Source organism: Prionailurus bengalensis, chromosome C1, assembly GCF_016509475.1.
Source record: "Prionailurus bengalensis isolate Pbe53 chromosome C1, Fcat_Pben_1.1_paternal_pri, whole genome shotgun sequence".
Lineage (NCBI taxonomy): Eukaryota > Metazoa > Chordata > Mammalia > Carnivora > Felidae > Prionailurus > Prionailurus bengalensis.
The window spans coordinates 154,436,449-154,453,622 of NC_057345.1; the positions used below are offsets into that span (position 1 = coordinate 154,436,449).

Sequence of the window (17,174 nt, forward strand, 5' to 3'; positions counted from 1 at the left end):
TGTCTCTCACACAACCAACAACTCCTCACTCATTCTCATGATCACAATCCCAATTTAGACCCTCACCTTTTCTTAACTAATCTCCAAACCTCTAGTTTCTTATTTTTGTAATCCAACCTGGACACTAATACTATAACAAGCTTCATAAAACATATGTGTCAACGTGACCCTTGCTCAAAAAGCTTATCTACTTCCTACTTTCTATGGGATAAACCCATGGAGTTTAGCAGTTATACCATTCATTCATCCATCCACTTGGCAAATATTTCTTGAAGGCCTACCACGTGTCAGACATTCATCCTGGGGCTTGGAATTTTGTAGTGAATAAAACAGTCAAAAATCCCTGCCTCATGGAGTTTTCATTCTAATGAGAAGATACAGACTATAAATAAAATGCAACTCTTAAAAGGCAGGAATAAATACTACAAAGAAAAATAGAGCAGGGCATAGGAAAAGAGGAGGTCATAGGGGAAAGGAATTCATTTCAAGAGCTTGCCGGATAGATCTCACTGAGAAGGTAATATTTGAACAAAGACCCAAAGGAGCAGGGGGCATGAGCCAAGCAGACACCTACAGGAAGAACAAGAACAAAGCCTTTGAGGCAAGAGCAACGTTCCGTGTTTGAAGTACAGCAAGGAGGTTAATGCGGCTGAAGCTGAGTGAGCAAAGGGGCAAGTACTAGGAGAAGAGGTTAGAGAAGCAATGGTGATGAGCTAGAAGGAGGCCTAGGAAAGACCCTGCAGTTCATAGTGAAGCTCTGGCCTTTCCTTGGAGTTTGAGGAGAAGTCACTTTGAATAGAGAAATAACACGAACTGACTTATATTTTCATTGGATTGCATCGGCTGCAGAGGAGAGCTGATTTTAAAAGCTTCAAGGTGGGAACATCTAGGTGGCTTAGTCAGTTGAGCCGCCTGACTCTTGATTTTGGCTCAGGTCATGTCTCACAGTTGTGAGACTGAGCCCCACATAGGGCTCTGTGCTGACAGCACAGTGTATGGATCCTGCTTAGGATTCTCTCTCTCTCTCTCTCTCTCTCTCTCTCTGCCCTTCCCCCACTCACATGTGTGCTCTCTCTCACTCTATCTTTCAAAATAAATAAAAAACTTAAAAAAAAAAGACTTAAGGGTGGAAGCAGGAAGCACATTTAGTAGAATATTACAATTAATGAGGGGAGAGATGATACGGCTTGGATTAGAGTGGCAGCGGTGGAGATGTACAAAGCAGGCAGAATCTGGACATATTCTGAAGATAGAGCCAACAGGATTGGCTGACAAATCGGATAGGAAATGGAAAAGAGAGGGTAGTTAGGGGAGACACCAAGGTCCTCCACTCAAGCTCTTGGAAGGATTGTGTTGCTATCAATGAGTCTGAAAAACTATTAAGTGGGTTGGGAGAGTCAGCAGTCACTGAGATATCCCATGGGAAGTCACATCCCTAACAATCTCTCTAACCTTAATTTGGTCTCCTTCTCACACAAACCAGCTGATATTTTCAAGCTTATGAAACCCAGGTTCACATTAAAAATACTATTTGCTAGGCATGATATCCGTATTTTTTGCAACTGCACAGGAAGAAAATTTCAATGTAGTCGGCAAAATGTTTGCTTGTTTGTTTTACCAACCTGTGTTTCTTTGTACCCATTGCCTCTCTCTACCACTGAAGAAACATCGTATGTTCTGACCTCAAGCTACACTATACAGAGAGGAAAAAAAATAAAGAAACGCATTTCCTCTACTTTTGAACTTCACAACAGACCTCACCAATCTTTGACAAATATAAGTGCTTGGGGAGAATCATGTCTAGCCAATCCTTGATTGCCTCATACAAGGATCCACTTTCTATCTTCTGGGAAAGGAGCTGTAGTTAACATGTTGGTGAAGAAAAGGACGGAGTAGAGACTGTGCTAGATAATAATAAGTGGATGGTATAGGTCCCAAGTGACCCTGTATCCTGTCCCCTTCCAGAATGAGAATGCTTTCAGGGTGATGAGTCGATGGTGATAAAACACCAGATAAGTTTAACGGTGGTATGTGGCTCAAACCAGAGGGTAGCCTTAGGAGACATCTCGTTTCCAATAGAAGCCCTACGTCCAGCATGGTGGAGAAGCCATAACTGAGGGCAACATCAGGGCAGATGAGTCCATGGCATCCCACTCTGAAGAAAGAGCATGGCAGTAGCACCACATCTCCAGCAGGTACAGGGAAGAGCTAAGACAAGAGTTCAGACTTAGGGGGCTGTATGGTTCAGTCAATAAGCTTGACAGGAACAGAACATGAACAGCTGGACAAGAGTTAGGCAAACACCTGTCCTGGGACTTAATGCCTCAGCAGAAGGTTGCAGAAGTGAAAGCAGGTCTGAATTTTCAACTGAGAATATTTTAATCCCGTATGTAACTCATTTATAGAACCTGAATTTATTATTAACCCCAACAAGACTGAGAACAATCCACACAAAAAAATAAATACACAGAAGATTAAACTGTCTGCTGTGAAGAAGGCAGGAGGCTGAAAGTAAAAAAATTATTCAAATTATTGAAATAAAGGAAGTTACATTTTTGTAAGTCTCCATCTGAGACCTTTCTCCTTGCCATATTTAATTCTTTTAGTATTTTCAGTTCAGTACGCTGAACAATGGCTCCAAAGACATCTGGAACCTATAAATGTTGCCTTATATGGCAAAGTCTTTGCAGATGTCATTAACTTAAAGAGACTGAGAGGAAGAGATTATCCTGAATTATTGAGGTAGGCTCTAAATCCAGTCACAAGGATCTTTATGAGACAGCGACAGAAAGAGATGTGACCCAAACAGAAGAGGAAAGGGCAATGTGACCACAGGGGCAGACTCAAGTGACACAGCCACAAGCCAAGAACGATGGCAACCACCAGAAGATGGACGAAGCAAGGAACGGATTCCCTCTAAAGCCCCAGAAAGAGCCTGGCCCTGCCATCATCTTGATTTCAGCCCAGTGACATCAATTTTGGACTTCTCACCTCCAGAACTGTTACAGATTACATTTCTGTTGTTTGAAGCCACCAGGTCTGTGGTAAAGTAATATCACAGCTTCATGAGAGTTATATTTCCATTTTTCAGAACAGTGAACATCTCAGGATTTGAAGAGCAGCCAGGTGTCTGATCCCAAGTCAATGCCTCTCCTCTGCAAGTATTGCCTCTGCCTTCACTACAGCTCCCACTTGAGGGGCACCCCCTGCAGCCTCTGCTGGGCCTATTTATATCCTGTTCATTCTTTCCATATCAACTAATATCCTCTCTCATGTTCCTGCACCTCTCATGTTTCAGCTGGCTCAAATTCTTTTATTTTGAAATGTGTTCAATAAATATTTGCTAATTAAGTCAATAAAAAACTGCATTTTGAGTGTAAGGAGAAGGAAAATAACGGGCAATATTTCAAATCACATCAATCTTAACCTCACATGAAAGTAACATAAATCACTTGAATTTGGACTGCCCCAAAAGAAGAAATAAAACAAAAAAGGCAGAAAAGCCAAGCTGTATGTGAACAGCTATGACAAGTATGTAACGAAAAGCACTATCAAGTACTATTTGTGACCACCAACCAAGCAGTAGTCTACATGTAAACAAAGCCCAGAGTAACAATGTAGAAAGGAACAATAGAGTACAGTATTTGCAGAAAATTTCATGGAACCATAATACCAAACACGTAAGTAATGCATTACTAGCATCAGGAAAATATTCTGGTAATCTTAAGAAGAAAAATTTCTTCAAATAAAGCTAGACTAACTAGAGTATGTGAGATAGGGCAAGACATACTTTGCATTCCTTCAAAGAGGATTTCTGGGTACTCTACTGAAAATTCAGAAAACACATAAGAAAGCAGACAAAGCCCAGAGGATCAGATGCAGCTATAGGTTCTCACCTCACACACTCCCCTGGTAATGGAGATAAAACTTGCCTAGTACACAACCTGGCTTTTCAAAATCGTATTATATTAATAAGAATCTTCAATTTATATATTTGTATCCAAATTTGGATGCGCTGTCATATACCATCCTACAACCAAACCTCATTACGTTAAAGGATTAATGTTACAATAATCCAAATAACCCTAAAAGGCATAATTATCAGTTAATCACATCTTGCACAAAATTCATGGTTTCTTTTTTTCAAGGCAGACACCTAACTAAATACAAATCTTAACAGGGAGGAGCTCAACATGAAGATACAAGATGCCTAGATGGATAACTTTGAGAGGAAAACAAAAAAGCTCATAAGGGGGGGTGAAAAGTTGCGGAAGACTGGCTTTGCTTTGCTTAGGTTAGGCCTGGGACATCATTACCAAGACCTGAGAACAGAGAAAACAAAACAAGTACTGGTCCAGAGGGCTTCTAACTAACTTTCCATTGACGCTTCCTCTTTCGCGCCATTCTAAAACCAAGTGGATTTTAACCAGAGGAATGATCCCACTGAATAACTTACAATGCACGTCTTAAATATCAAAAAGAAACAAATTAATTCTGCAACTAGAAGCTCTTTGCTGCAATACTTGAGAACAATTATATTAAGAACTGTCACCCAGAATGAATCCAGAGACTTTTTGGGTTGTCTTGTGATAAATGACCCAGGTAACATTCTCATAAATTCATCATGACTCTTTTAAAGACCTTATTTTTAAAACTTCATAAATTCACCTAAAATACAAACTTCATAAATTCACCTAAAATACCATATTAAAATATACTATTAAATCTTTATGGATACAAGTCTGCTTAGAAAACTTTTTAAAGTATTTTTCAGTCACTGGAAAGTGAATGACAGGGACTACATACCATTTCTGTGTAGGTAGAAAAATAGAAGAGAAGCCCTCTTAAATAGCTTCAAAACAGCATCCAAAAAAGAGAAAAAAGGGGGAAAAGTCTCCAAACACTAAAGAAAAGCTTTCTTGAAACTAAAACAAAAGCTTCATATCACTTTAAGTTTCATTTCTGTTTCTGATAGATCTGTGAAGTGTCACAGAAATACAATGAAACATTACCAAATAATAAGTACAGAAAATCCTGTTTCTATTTAATTTCAGAAACTTTTTCTTTAAAAACAAAAAGGAAGAAGAAGAGAGGAAAGAAGTTTCTTCTGAAACTGTTGATTTCACTTCAAAGTCTTTTAAAAAAAACCTCAATCCTCCCAGAATGGAAAGTGTTCACCTGTGACCTTCTGCCTGGATTTCTTCGCTGAATCTACTGAAAGTACAGCGTAGGGCTCAAATAGAAACCTGATTCCCTACTCTTCTCATCACTTGATAAGAGAAGAAACAAAAGTGGCTTTTACCTCTAATTCTCCCAGAAAACAATTCTTTGTATACCTTTGTTACAGGAAACTCCAGGAGACAAATGATCCTTGTACTTCTCTGGGCTAGGTAGAAACTACATACATTTTGTCAATCTTATTTTCAGATAAAAATGAACAGCCTCTGACCAAGCAAAACAAAAACTGGAGAAGCAAAGAATTAAATAAGGCTCGATTCTGAAAGGTTCCTTAACCTAAGAAAACTACTTAATACCAGAGAGATCCCCTGGAAAAATTGCTACCACCATATTCAGCTCCCCAAGTACAATTATTAGGAAAATTATGACACTTAGTTTGATGGCTATAAAGGCCCTGCAGATTATTGTTCAACAAATTGAAGTAGTCTTCATATTAACTCAGACTCACCGATCACAACTTGTATTCATAGAAATCTTACTTTTCTGCAAAGCATTTGCATATACATTACCTCAAGCTGACTGGTAAATAACCGAAGAGTTTAGAAACTGCTTCCATAAATTCTAAGTTACGAAATACATCCTTTACAGACTTACAATAAATTTCCATCTGAGCACTGCATCTGATTTCTTTGGCTTCTTTTCCAAGTCTTTTCCTTCTATGTACGTTGTAATCCATCCTTTGAACTGCTTGATATAAGTACCTTATAGTTTAGTATGTTTTAGTTCAGAAACCATTTATTTGTCTTAAACCCTGGCTTACAAAGATGTATTCAGAGATCCATCTCTCATGGAACTACTGTCTATTTTTCATAATATGACCACTATTAAGATATTTGCAGAAGGGGCGCCTGGGTGGCTCAACCAGTTAAGCGTCCGACTTTGGCTCAGGTCATGATCTCGCGGTCCGTGGGTTCAAGCCCCGTGTCATACTCCATGCTGACAGCTCAGAGCCTGGAGCCTGCTTCAGATTCCATGTCTCACTCTCTCTCTACCCTTCTCCCACCCACACTCTGTCTCTCTTGCTCTCAAAAATAAATAAACATTTTAAAAATTTTTAAAAAAAAGATCGTTGCAGAAAATGTTACAGCAGCTCAGAAGATGGGTAGTTGGCTCACCTTGGAGCTTCAGGAAGATGTCTTAAATCTTTTAAAATTTCTTAAGTTTTTAAAACTGTGTTTCCTTTTTTTTTTTTTTTTTGATTCTAAAATAATACATTTCCACTGTAGTAAATTTGAAAAGCATGGGCAGCTGACAATCACAATCCATTTTTAAGCTTACCAATCAGGAATTAGCACTTAACATTTCAGTATAATCCCTTCTTGTTTTTTCCCTGGGTCCATATGAATGTATGTATATGAAATTTAGGAGACACTGTGTGTGTGTGTGTGTGTGTGTGTACATATATATATGTGTATATATGTGTATATATATGTGTATATATATACACATCCAGTCAGTCATCATTATGATTTTATATCTGCCCATATCAGTTTTCAAAGGGAGGACTCCGAAAACATGATCAAAAGCTGCATAACTTACATCCCTTGATTGCTATAACATTTTTCTAATTCATTGATATTGTAAATAACCCTGCTTGAACAGCCCTATACCTATTTCTTGGCCAAATTTGCTTGTTTTCCACACCCCAGTCCAGCATGTACTTGTGGGAACATCCCCTCCTGGGACACAATCCATCACGATCACTCCCAGTGTTTCTGGCACCACTCTGTTATTTTCAGGACTTGCAATTTCCTAAAGGATGTATAAGAAACAGTGGTGCCAGTAAGTACCTTAATTGTCTCAAGAACAGTAAGTATCCTAATTGGAACACAGAAGAGACAGACCTGTCTCCCTACCTGCTCTCAGAGGGAAGGGGCAACTCTACTTGATAAGGCTGAGCATGGGATGCCTCCTAATGCTTTTCTTTCTCTCTCTCAAACCATGGCACTACGTTAGCTGGCTGTCAGCTTGGACAACTGAGGGTTTTCATCTTGCTTTGTTTTCATAATATTTTTAGGAAATGGCTACCAGTTATACCTTACTATCATTTTTAACTAAAATTCCAAGTAAGCCTTGGAAGAGGCATAGCCAGGTAAAGACGGGTGAGAAAGAACTTGCTGAGAATCCTAACAGCACAAGCAAGGAAACCAAGGAGTGGAAACTGTAGTGTATGCGGGCGACTACAGGAACTTCTTTAATGTATAAACGTACAGGAAGAAGAAGGGGAGACACAAGGCTGGAGACAGGAGAGGTAGTCAGGTCATAGGTGTTACAAGCCCTGCAAAGGACCTTGGGCCCTAATGCATGAAGAATCAGGGCTGAATTCACAAGGATAACCTTGGTATGACCAGAGGCAAAGGGACCTGTTATAAGGCTAATATAATACCTGAAGAGAGAGATGATAAGACCTGAATGCAGGCTAGGAGAACAGCCAGAAGGAAAAATCAGCTGGACCAGGAGGCAGATTTAGTTATAACTCTTCGCTGGTTCATCTTTTTTCTTTTCTTTTCTTTTCTTTTCTTTTCTTTTCTTTTCTTTTCTTTTCTTTTCTTTTCTTTCTTCTTTCTTTTTTTGATGTTTATTTTTGAGAGAGAGAGCACAAACAGGGGAGGAGCAGAGAGAGGGAGGGAAAAGAGGATCTGAAGGTTCCACGCAGACAGCGTCGAGCTGGATGCAGGGCTTGAACTCACGAACTGGCAGCAAGCTGGATGCGGGGCTCAAACTCATGAACCGCGAGATCATGACCTGAGCCAAAGTCAAATGCTCAACTGACTGAGCCACTCAGGCGCCCTACTGGTTCATATTCTCTGCCTCCAGTCTTGGCGTGCCACCAGGACACCACGCCTCCTCAGAGCTCAGGTCAGTTTCAGCAGAGAAGGAAGCCTAGCGCCACATATCCTAAAAGCTTCACAATTATTGGCACTGGTGATAAGAGTGGTCACAATTCTGATGGCCGGTAGGTTACAAACAACGCTGAAAGTACAACCACGTTTCAGCTCCAGACAACAGGAACAATACTTGTGCTTCTTTGGTAAAAAAGAAAAAAAAAAAAAAAAAGTAAAGGAACAGCTTCAAAGCAGGCGGCTGCGAAGCTCCTTTTTACCACTGTTGTGCACTGTTTCTGTCTTAAAGAGATCACGTGGGGACAGCTGCACACATAAAAATGGTTTCATTAAAAGCCTCCAGTCATTCATTTTGCTTATTAAAGCCACTCCACAATGATATTCACAATGGAACTCTCAGCTGTCCCCAGCAATGACACTAAAATACAATTAATTCTTCTTCCCGAGGAGTCCATAGGTATGCGCTTGAGGTATTGTGTTAATTGCCACTGCTTCATACCGTGGCTTCAATTAGGAATCAAAATGGGAGCAAGACAAACATGGATCCCATTAAGTTCCAGAGGACTTAAAACTGAAGTTTCTGCCCCCGCCCCACTCCCCCCTCAGTCCACTTAACACTGATTGTAAAAGCAAAGGGCTCCATCTGGGGAACCACAGTGACATCCAGTGGCTATGAAGTAAAACACACCAGTTACAAAACGTCAACACAGAGAGAAGGGCAAACGTTTGTAGATGTACTGATGTTTTAAATTCAATGTCTATAAAACTGTGTGCAACTGGAACCTCATCATAAGATGATCCAAAATCAGGAAAATCAGAGATTCACAACAAAATGAGGATGTTTAGCTGCCTTCAATGATTTACTCTGCCTATTAAAATTCTCAGCAACATACATTAATAATTATTGCCAGAGGATATGAACTATTGATAGTGTACTCAAAGTTCCAAAAGTCATGTTACCGTTTATGCTGTATACAAATTCAAGGAGAAGTAATTTCCAACATGATCCTCTTGCTCGGCCAGAAGAAATAACTGGCTGTGCTGTAAAGTGAACAGGATAGATCGGTTTGCTCCCAATAACTTCAATACCACTTGGAAAGAAACATTTACTGAAAAATGTTCTTGAGGGTTCAAAATTTAACTTGTACTCACATCACACATGAAAGAGACACAGAGTGAGACAGAGACAAATCAACCACAGAATCCCTGGACCGGTTGTCTACTGGGATGAGGAGAGACAAACTCATTTCAATGGAAAACGCAAAGACTTTAAGAACGTAAGAGGACCTAGACTTGAGCAACATTTGACTCTGGGCAAGGTATCTCATCACTGAATCTTTGTATTCCTATATGTAAATGGAGCTTTAAAAAAAAAACATATCTTGCAGGGTCACCATGAGGCTAAGTAATATGAACATCTATCAAGATTAATATTAAACCTCTCACTCTGTGCCTTGCACATATAAGATGCACATTAATAACAGCTATCACACACATGCATTTATATTAAAAAATACTAATAAGATGGACGTTTCCTTTGCCACAGAAAATGCCACTCTGAAAACAGACTTTAGATTCCATATACATACTATACTTTGAATATCAAGTGCTCCTCCTTCTGACTTTAGTAATCTGTGGTGTGCTTTACTGGATCAGAAGCAACAACAAGAGCACATTTATTTTAACAACATAAAATGTCTCTGAAACTTTCCTAAGCTTATCTTGGTCATTAACGTGAACTAAAGTACAGAAAACCCTTAACTCTCATCCATCCTACAAGTTACAACATTCTTGCCCATGATGCATCAGGGTCTCACCAATACTACACCTCATACGTGTGTAGACAATACCGTGAAGATGGTACAGTGGGGCATGAGCAACCAGCAGAAATTACATATGCGCCAGGATCAATCCAGAAAGCCACAGTTAATTTGATGTAGAAGCAAAATAAAGTGGCTTAGCCTCTAGAAGGTTGAATTCTGGCCTTCTTACCAGTATACAGTTGACCCTTGAACCATGTGGACAACAGGGGTGCAGATCTCCCCTTGTAGTAAAAAATCTGTATGAAACTTGACTACCCCAAAACTTAATTACTAATAGCCTACTGCTGACTGGAAGACTTATTGGTAATATAAACGGTCCATGAATACTTTGAGGTTATATGTATTACATACTGTACTCTTACAATAAACTAGAGAAAAACGTTATCAAGAAAATTTATAAGGAAGAGAAAATAAATTTACAGTACTGGACCGTATTTATTAGAAAAAAATCCACATATAAGTAGATCCGTGGACTTCAAATCCACATTATTCAAGGGTCAACTGTACTTTCAAAACTAAATCAGGATCATATTTGCTCTCTGACTCCAAGACCTCCAGTCACTTTTTCTGTCACTCAATGGAAAAGTCAAGTCCCTCCGTGGCCTAAGAGACCCTACATGTGCTGGCTCTGTGGCTGCCCTACTGAAGTCCACTCCCTCACTCCCCACCTTATTCCAGAAGTGCTGGCCTCTGGCTGCTGCCTGAGCACAGTGCCACAAATATTCTCCTCCACATGATGTTATCAGGGACATCTTCCCTGATCCCTTTTTTTAAAGTGCGTCTCCTGGGGCACCTGGGTGCCTCATTCCGTTAATGACTCTTGATTTCAGCTCAGGTCATGATCTCACGGTTTGCAGGTTCGAGCCCTGCATCGGATTCTGTACTGACAGTGTGGAGCCTGCTTAGGACTCTCTGTCTCCCTCTCTTTTTTGCCCCTCTCCTGCTACTGCACACTTTCTCTCTTTCAAAGTAATAAAAATAAGAAATAAAATGCATCACCCACTCACCCCCAGCATGCTCTTTCCTTCTTCCTGCCTTCCTTTTCTCCCAGTATAGGCTTTTCAAAAGTTCCAGCTTTTCAAAAGTTCGCATTACAACACTTTGCTTTTACAAAAGACCTACATTAGTACCTGTTTTTGCCAACCTGCAGAAATCCAAAGAGGATTTTCACTTTTACATAAAAAGGTGAAAAATGAAAATACCAATCAGCATTTGCTTTGCAGCGAGCCCTTATAGAGGCAGCGTGCACCCTGGAGAGCAGCGACATGGCCCCGCCAAGCTCTTTCCAGGGACTGCACTCAGCATCTCAGCGTCAAGCCACCATAGCTTTGAACTTAGTCTGTGAGCATCTGGGCTTTATCTTGATTTATTCTGTGCATCTGTTGGCAAGATGCACCCTGAGACACCAGAAAATACTAAGAGAGATTATTTGTGGGGTCTGGGAATGCTCAAATATTGTTCCATATAAATTAATGGTAAATGCTTCTTTGCTTTATACAGTTTCAGCTTATGAAAGTTTTCAGTAAGAGCACTCTGCTTTTGGATATCAGGAGAAACCCATACTTATCATCATTTAAGGGGTTACAAATTTTAGTCATTTGCCTCTTATCTTTCTCTTCCCTCGAAAATGCCAACTCACAAGGGCAGTGGGTTTTTTCTTTTGTTTGTTCTTTTGTTTTTTTTTTTTTGTCTATCATGTTCATACTGTACCCCCACGATCTAAAGCTGGGTATAAAATAGTCAATAAATATCTGCTAAATTGTTTGAGGAAGTCAACAGGAAAAGGCAGGGAGAGTTCCTAGTTTTTGTGGAATCTGTAAAGTGAAATGAAAAAAAAAGAAAAAGAAAAATAAGAGGTATTTTTAAGTGCACACACACATACACCCCCCCCACACACAAAAAGTCTACAAAAGTAAATGCACAGTATAATTACAGATTATGTTAAAATAGAGAAATTAGACAATAATAAATAAGTGAAGAAAATAGATATTTGTTAGCTATCATCTAATGTTTCAGTGTATCCTTACAGAAATAAAGCAGCTAATAAATAAATACAGATATGGAAGATGGTAAATCTAATATGCATCAGTATTTGGAGAGCATTATGCCTGCAGCTTTTCTACTATTTAAAGATATAATCTGAGTGAAAACCAAAAGGAGGAAAAAGAACACAAGAAGGCTGTGGAACCCCATTTCTTTCCCATAATCTTTGGCCTGATGCATGGTTGACAAAGCCATGAGACAATATTCTCACATCTTTGATTTTATTTCAGCATTTCCAGAAAATAGAGTAATGGAGAAACATATTTCTATTTGATGCCTAAAATCTTAAACTTAGTATGCAACTCAAATTAATTCTCAGCGTTCCATTTGAAGCCTCAACATTAAAAGACCTGTGCGTTTTATTCCTTAATATCACTTGCTGTGGTTTCAGTGATTTACAGAGTAGATTTTTATTATTGAGTTTCAAGCTATTTGTTAGGGATAAACTGTCGTGACTATAACCAAAAAAAAAAAAATGTTTTTTAAGTTGCTCCCAAAGAAAAAATTAATAGTATAGAATACTGTAATTTCATATGCTAATTAAGAGCATACGTAAACAGGGTAAGTTTAGAATATGGCAGATGTCTATTGAGAGTCAACATCATACTTTAAGGAGATTAATGGTCATGAATAGAAGTTAAATTAGTCACAAATATCAACGCAGAAAATATATGTTGAACTTTTTCTGCCCTGGGAAGGCAATGACAGCAAGTTGCCCTGGCCCATATAGCATACCTTCAGAATTCAGGTTTTCTGTGAATTTTACCTAATATGGCCAAAAAAAAAAAAAAAAAAAAAAAAGAATTTTGCAGATGTGATTAAGGGACCTTAAAACGAAGAGATTATCCTGGATTATCCAGGTAAACTCTAAATGGTACCATTTTTATAAGACAGAGGCAGAGGGTGATTTGACACAGACAGAGGAGGAAAATCCAGTGTGACCACGAAAGTAGGGACTGAAGTGACATGGCCATAGCCGAGGAATGCCGGCCGCCACCAGAAGCCAGAAGAGTGCGGGAACAGCTGGTCTTCTACAGCCTCCAAGAGAAGTGCATCCCTGCCGATGCCTTAAGTTCAACCCGACAATACTGATTTTAGACTTCTGGCCTCCAGAGCCACAAGAATAAAGTTTGGTTGTTGTAAGTCACCAAGTGTATAGCAATGTGTTAGAGCAGCCGCAGGAAACAAATATGGAATTCAAAGAATCGGATGGCATGAACATAACAAACCCTTTTCTTTTTCACTACTTATTAGGGGAACATGTTCTTTAACACTAATACCTGTAAAAATAAGAAAATGTGAAATAAAATTGTCGCCAAATTCTGCCTCACTCCAACAGAAGAATGAAATTCTTTTAACTTGTTTTAAAAAATGGAGGAGAAAGCCCTCTACATTTTACAACACAGAGCTGCATTTCCAATTTACAAAATATTTCTGAAGATTACTCTTTATGTTTATGACTTTAAAATGTAAAAGAGTTACTTAGTTCTTCTAGAAAAATTTAGGGTTTACACATCCATAAAGAGAAGCACCAGTGTAGAAATTTCCCGTGTCTTCACTACAACCAGTTCAAAAAGTAGTTCAGATAACAGCTTATTTTATTAACTTCTCAAAAAATGTTCCCTGTGCTACCAACGAATATTATGGCATTTATCTTTCTATCAACTTGGACTCTGTGTTTTGGCTCCCAAATTTCCCTAAATCATTATTTAAACAAAGAAGTGTGCTAAATGTGTAATATTTCTACCCTTACTTTCATTTTGTGCTACATTCTTTGTGTCCCAACCACCAACACCAAAAATGAAGAAAAAGACTATTCATAATTCTCTTCTATTTTTCTACATCTGAAGAAACTCTTTGCCATATGATTGAAGCTATAAGGAACAGAAAAGCAAGGATATGGACTACGGTTCTGTATCCTTACCTAGACCTATGTGAGGCAGATGCTCAAAAAGGGTCCAGCTGTGGTCATCAATGTAATGATTCTTCAGGATCAACAGCTGGCAAACATCTCGGGCAGTTATGTCACTGGGTACCTCTACAGCCCTGCTGGTTTCATCTTCACTGTATACTTTAATTACCTGTGTAGGTAGAAATAAGAAAATGAGCTAAAATAGTCTATTAAAAAATATCACTCTAATAAGTCGTCAAACTTATTGGCTGAGCTAATTACAAAGTCCTTATATGGATTCTTGTACATTTAATTTTCTAAAACACTGAAAAAATGTTGCCTATCCAAAACTTGTTCATAACATGTCAAATCACTATGTCTGACAACTTCTACTCTCTTCTCTTCAGTGTCTAAAGTAGAGGACGTTCAGTGACCATTTGCTGTCATTTCTCTACCACTCTGGTCTATTAAAAAGCTATATATCCCTTAACAATACTTAAAATTTTCCATTGCATATTTAAATCCTGTAATCCAAGTAACATGGGCTATTCATTCCCAGATATATACAGGTAGTAAAAGCAGTAAGTAAATCAGCCTTTATGGAAAGATGTCTCTATTTTCAGGTTCTTAAAACTTGGGCAAAGACTGGCTAGATGTGTACCAAATCATTTTTCCCCCTTGCAATTAGTTGTATCCATGGGATTGAGTTTTAGTCAATGGAATGTAAGCACATTCCATGTTGCACTTTCAGGCCTCATCCATAAAAATCTCCCACATATTGTCCCCCATTGTTAGGCCACCCTCCCACTGAATGGAAATGACTACAAGGACCTAAAGGGAAGAAAAGCCATAGGACAAAAAGAGCCTTTATCCCACCATGACCACACGAAAGGTGCCCAACTAAGAACACCCGTATGGAACTTTGACATGAGCAAGAAATAAACTTTTATTGTGTTCACTTACTGTGAATTTGTATTTATATATCACAGCAGCTAATGTTACTCTAAATTATACAGAATTAGAGAGAATTTCATATACAACACTCCCCTTAACATTTACCAAGTTGTGCTCTGTGTTAGAATTTCCATTATTAACTATGGTATGGTTGTATATTAATTAAATTAATTATAAGAAGATAAACACCTATGATAATAGTATAGTAAGATCAACATTTACACACACAAGTGGGAAATGGTATGAAAATTCACTGTAAGAAATACGCTTGTTACAAAAATAGACATTTCAACATTTTTAGTAATTCAAACAAATGCAAATAAAAATGATTTATCAATTTTGTCCTACCAATTTTTTTTTACTGTTTATTTATTTATTTTGAGAGAGAGCACATGCGCACAAGCAGGGGAGGGGCAGAGAGAGAAAAGAGAGAATCCCAAGCAGGATCTGCCCTGTCAACGCAGAGCCCGATGCAGGGTTTGGTCTCACGAACTGTGAGATTATGACCTGAGCCAAAATCAAGAGTTTCATGCATAACTGACTGAGCCACTCAGGTGCCCTTGTCCTACCTTTTTTTTTTTTTAAATTACACTTAATTACAGTGTGATGAAATACTTGCTCTCTTACAGTGATAGGAGTGATATAACTGGTAAAACTATTTTGTACACCTATTGGAAAGTATTCAAAAGCATTAAAAGGTCCATTCCGTTGACTCAGTAATTTCCCTTATGTAAACCATCTCAGTAAATCTGTCCTAAATGTGGAAAATGGCTTTAAGCATAGACATACCCAGCAAAGCGTTACATATAATTCTATTAATCTAAATATTCAACTACAAAAGAATGGTAAATGGCAGTACTTTCATAGAATGGAATATTATATAATGTCTCAGCATGTTATTCAAGGAAATGATATAGGAACTTTAAAAAATTCTTAGGTAAACGAAAATCATGACACTGAAGTATACTTTATGCATAGTACAGTGCAAATTTCCTTGGTAGACTGGCTACCAGGTACCTACCTGTCTTCTCTAACAATATTCTGGTTACCTTTTAGAGCACACTCCCTCCCTCACCATCGGTCCTTGTGACCCCTGCAGCTCTCCCTCCAGCTCAGCCATGGAGACCTAGAGCTGCAGGGACAGGCTTACCAGAGCCGGCTGTTAAACACTCAGGAGCTGCAAGTCAGGCATCCAGCTTGAAATCAGCCGTGGTAGGAGCATGTATACAAAAACATGTCTTACCACACCGGTTCATACCACTGCCTCAGATCCGGATAGATAGTATCCAGACTGATCCACCAGCACCCAGAATCCCTCTGGCAACAGTTATTACTTCAGAGAAGGGCGTATGACCTCATCAGAGCCAGTCAGAGCCAATCTGGATGTCTGTTCACATAACCGTAGAGTGGACCCTCTTTTCTATTGGGCAGACGTAGGATGAAGCTGTTGTTGTTCACAAAGAGAAAGAGTGTGGGAAAATGAGGCCCACATGGAGTAAGCCACGCTAAGAGATGAAAATAATCTTGAGAATATCTCAGAGCCCCTGGAACAAGTGAGTTTGATTTCTTTGTGTTTTTATATGTGCCGTGTCTACTGGTAACACCTACCTACTTTTCTCCCTTGCTCTAGCCATGGACCCCCTCCAGGTCAATCTCCATACTGCTGGCAGAAGAAACTTGCTTATTGCCAATCCAATCAGGTCATTCTGCTACTAAGATTCTTCAGTGGCTCCTTGTTGTCCCAACTCAAGCAGCTCATCATATTTACTAAGACCCCTTATAAGGTGCACATCCTTTGCTAAGTGTTTTAATATAAGGCTGTCTGTCACAGACAGAGACTGTTGTTCATTTCAGAGAGCTTAAAGTCTAGTAGGAAAAGCAGTATTTAAAAAATACTAATTACCAACGAGAGCATAAAAGTATGGCATATTACTAATCATAAAATGGGGCTTAGGTTAGGGTGAGAGACCTGGAAGGTATCTGTGAAAAAGTGATAATGTAAGCCAAGACTTGAAGAGTGGGCTAGAGCCAGGCCAAGAGAAGGTGAGAGCATTTCGGCTAAGGGAACAGAAGTCCCTTGGGTAAGAAGGAATTTGGCAAGTTCTAAAGACTGAGAGGAGTCAGGGATGGCAGGAGCAGCAAAGAGGAAGGAAACTGAGGTGATGGGCAGGATGGTAGTAATAGGGATGTATCGTCCTAAGTTCAGAATTGACTTAAGAACCATCGAGCTTTTAAGTCATAAACAAACCCATGGACACGGATACGCCTGGCGAGGGAGAAAAGGAAAAACAAAAGAAAAAGAGAATCTAGGACTGAACCCTGAGAAGTACCAATACTAATGGTGACTTAGAGGCAAGAAAGTCTGAAAGATAACATGAGGTA

General features: G+C 39.1%; 1 protein-coding gene across 2 annotated transcripts in view; it reads right to left on the reverse strand.

Moving 5' to 3' along the window:
* GRB14 (growth factor receptor bound protein 14) overlaps positions 1-17,174 on the reverse strand; it is a 117,680-nt gene that overhangs the window by 30,396 nt on the left and 70,110 nt on the right. For both annotated transcript variants that reach the window (XM_043576915.1, XM_043576916.1), the window contains one exon: positions 13,872-14,028. In XM_043576915.1, coding sequence (XP_043432850.1) covers positions 13,872-14,028 — 157 coding nt within the window. The remainder of the gene's footprint in view (positions 1-13,871; positions 14,029-17,174) is intronic.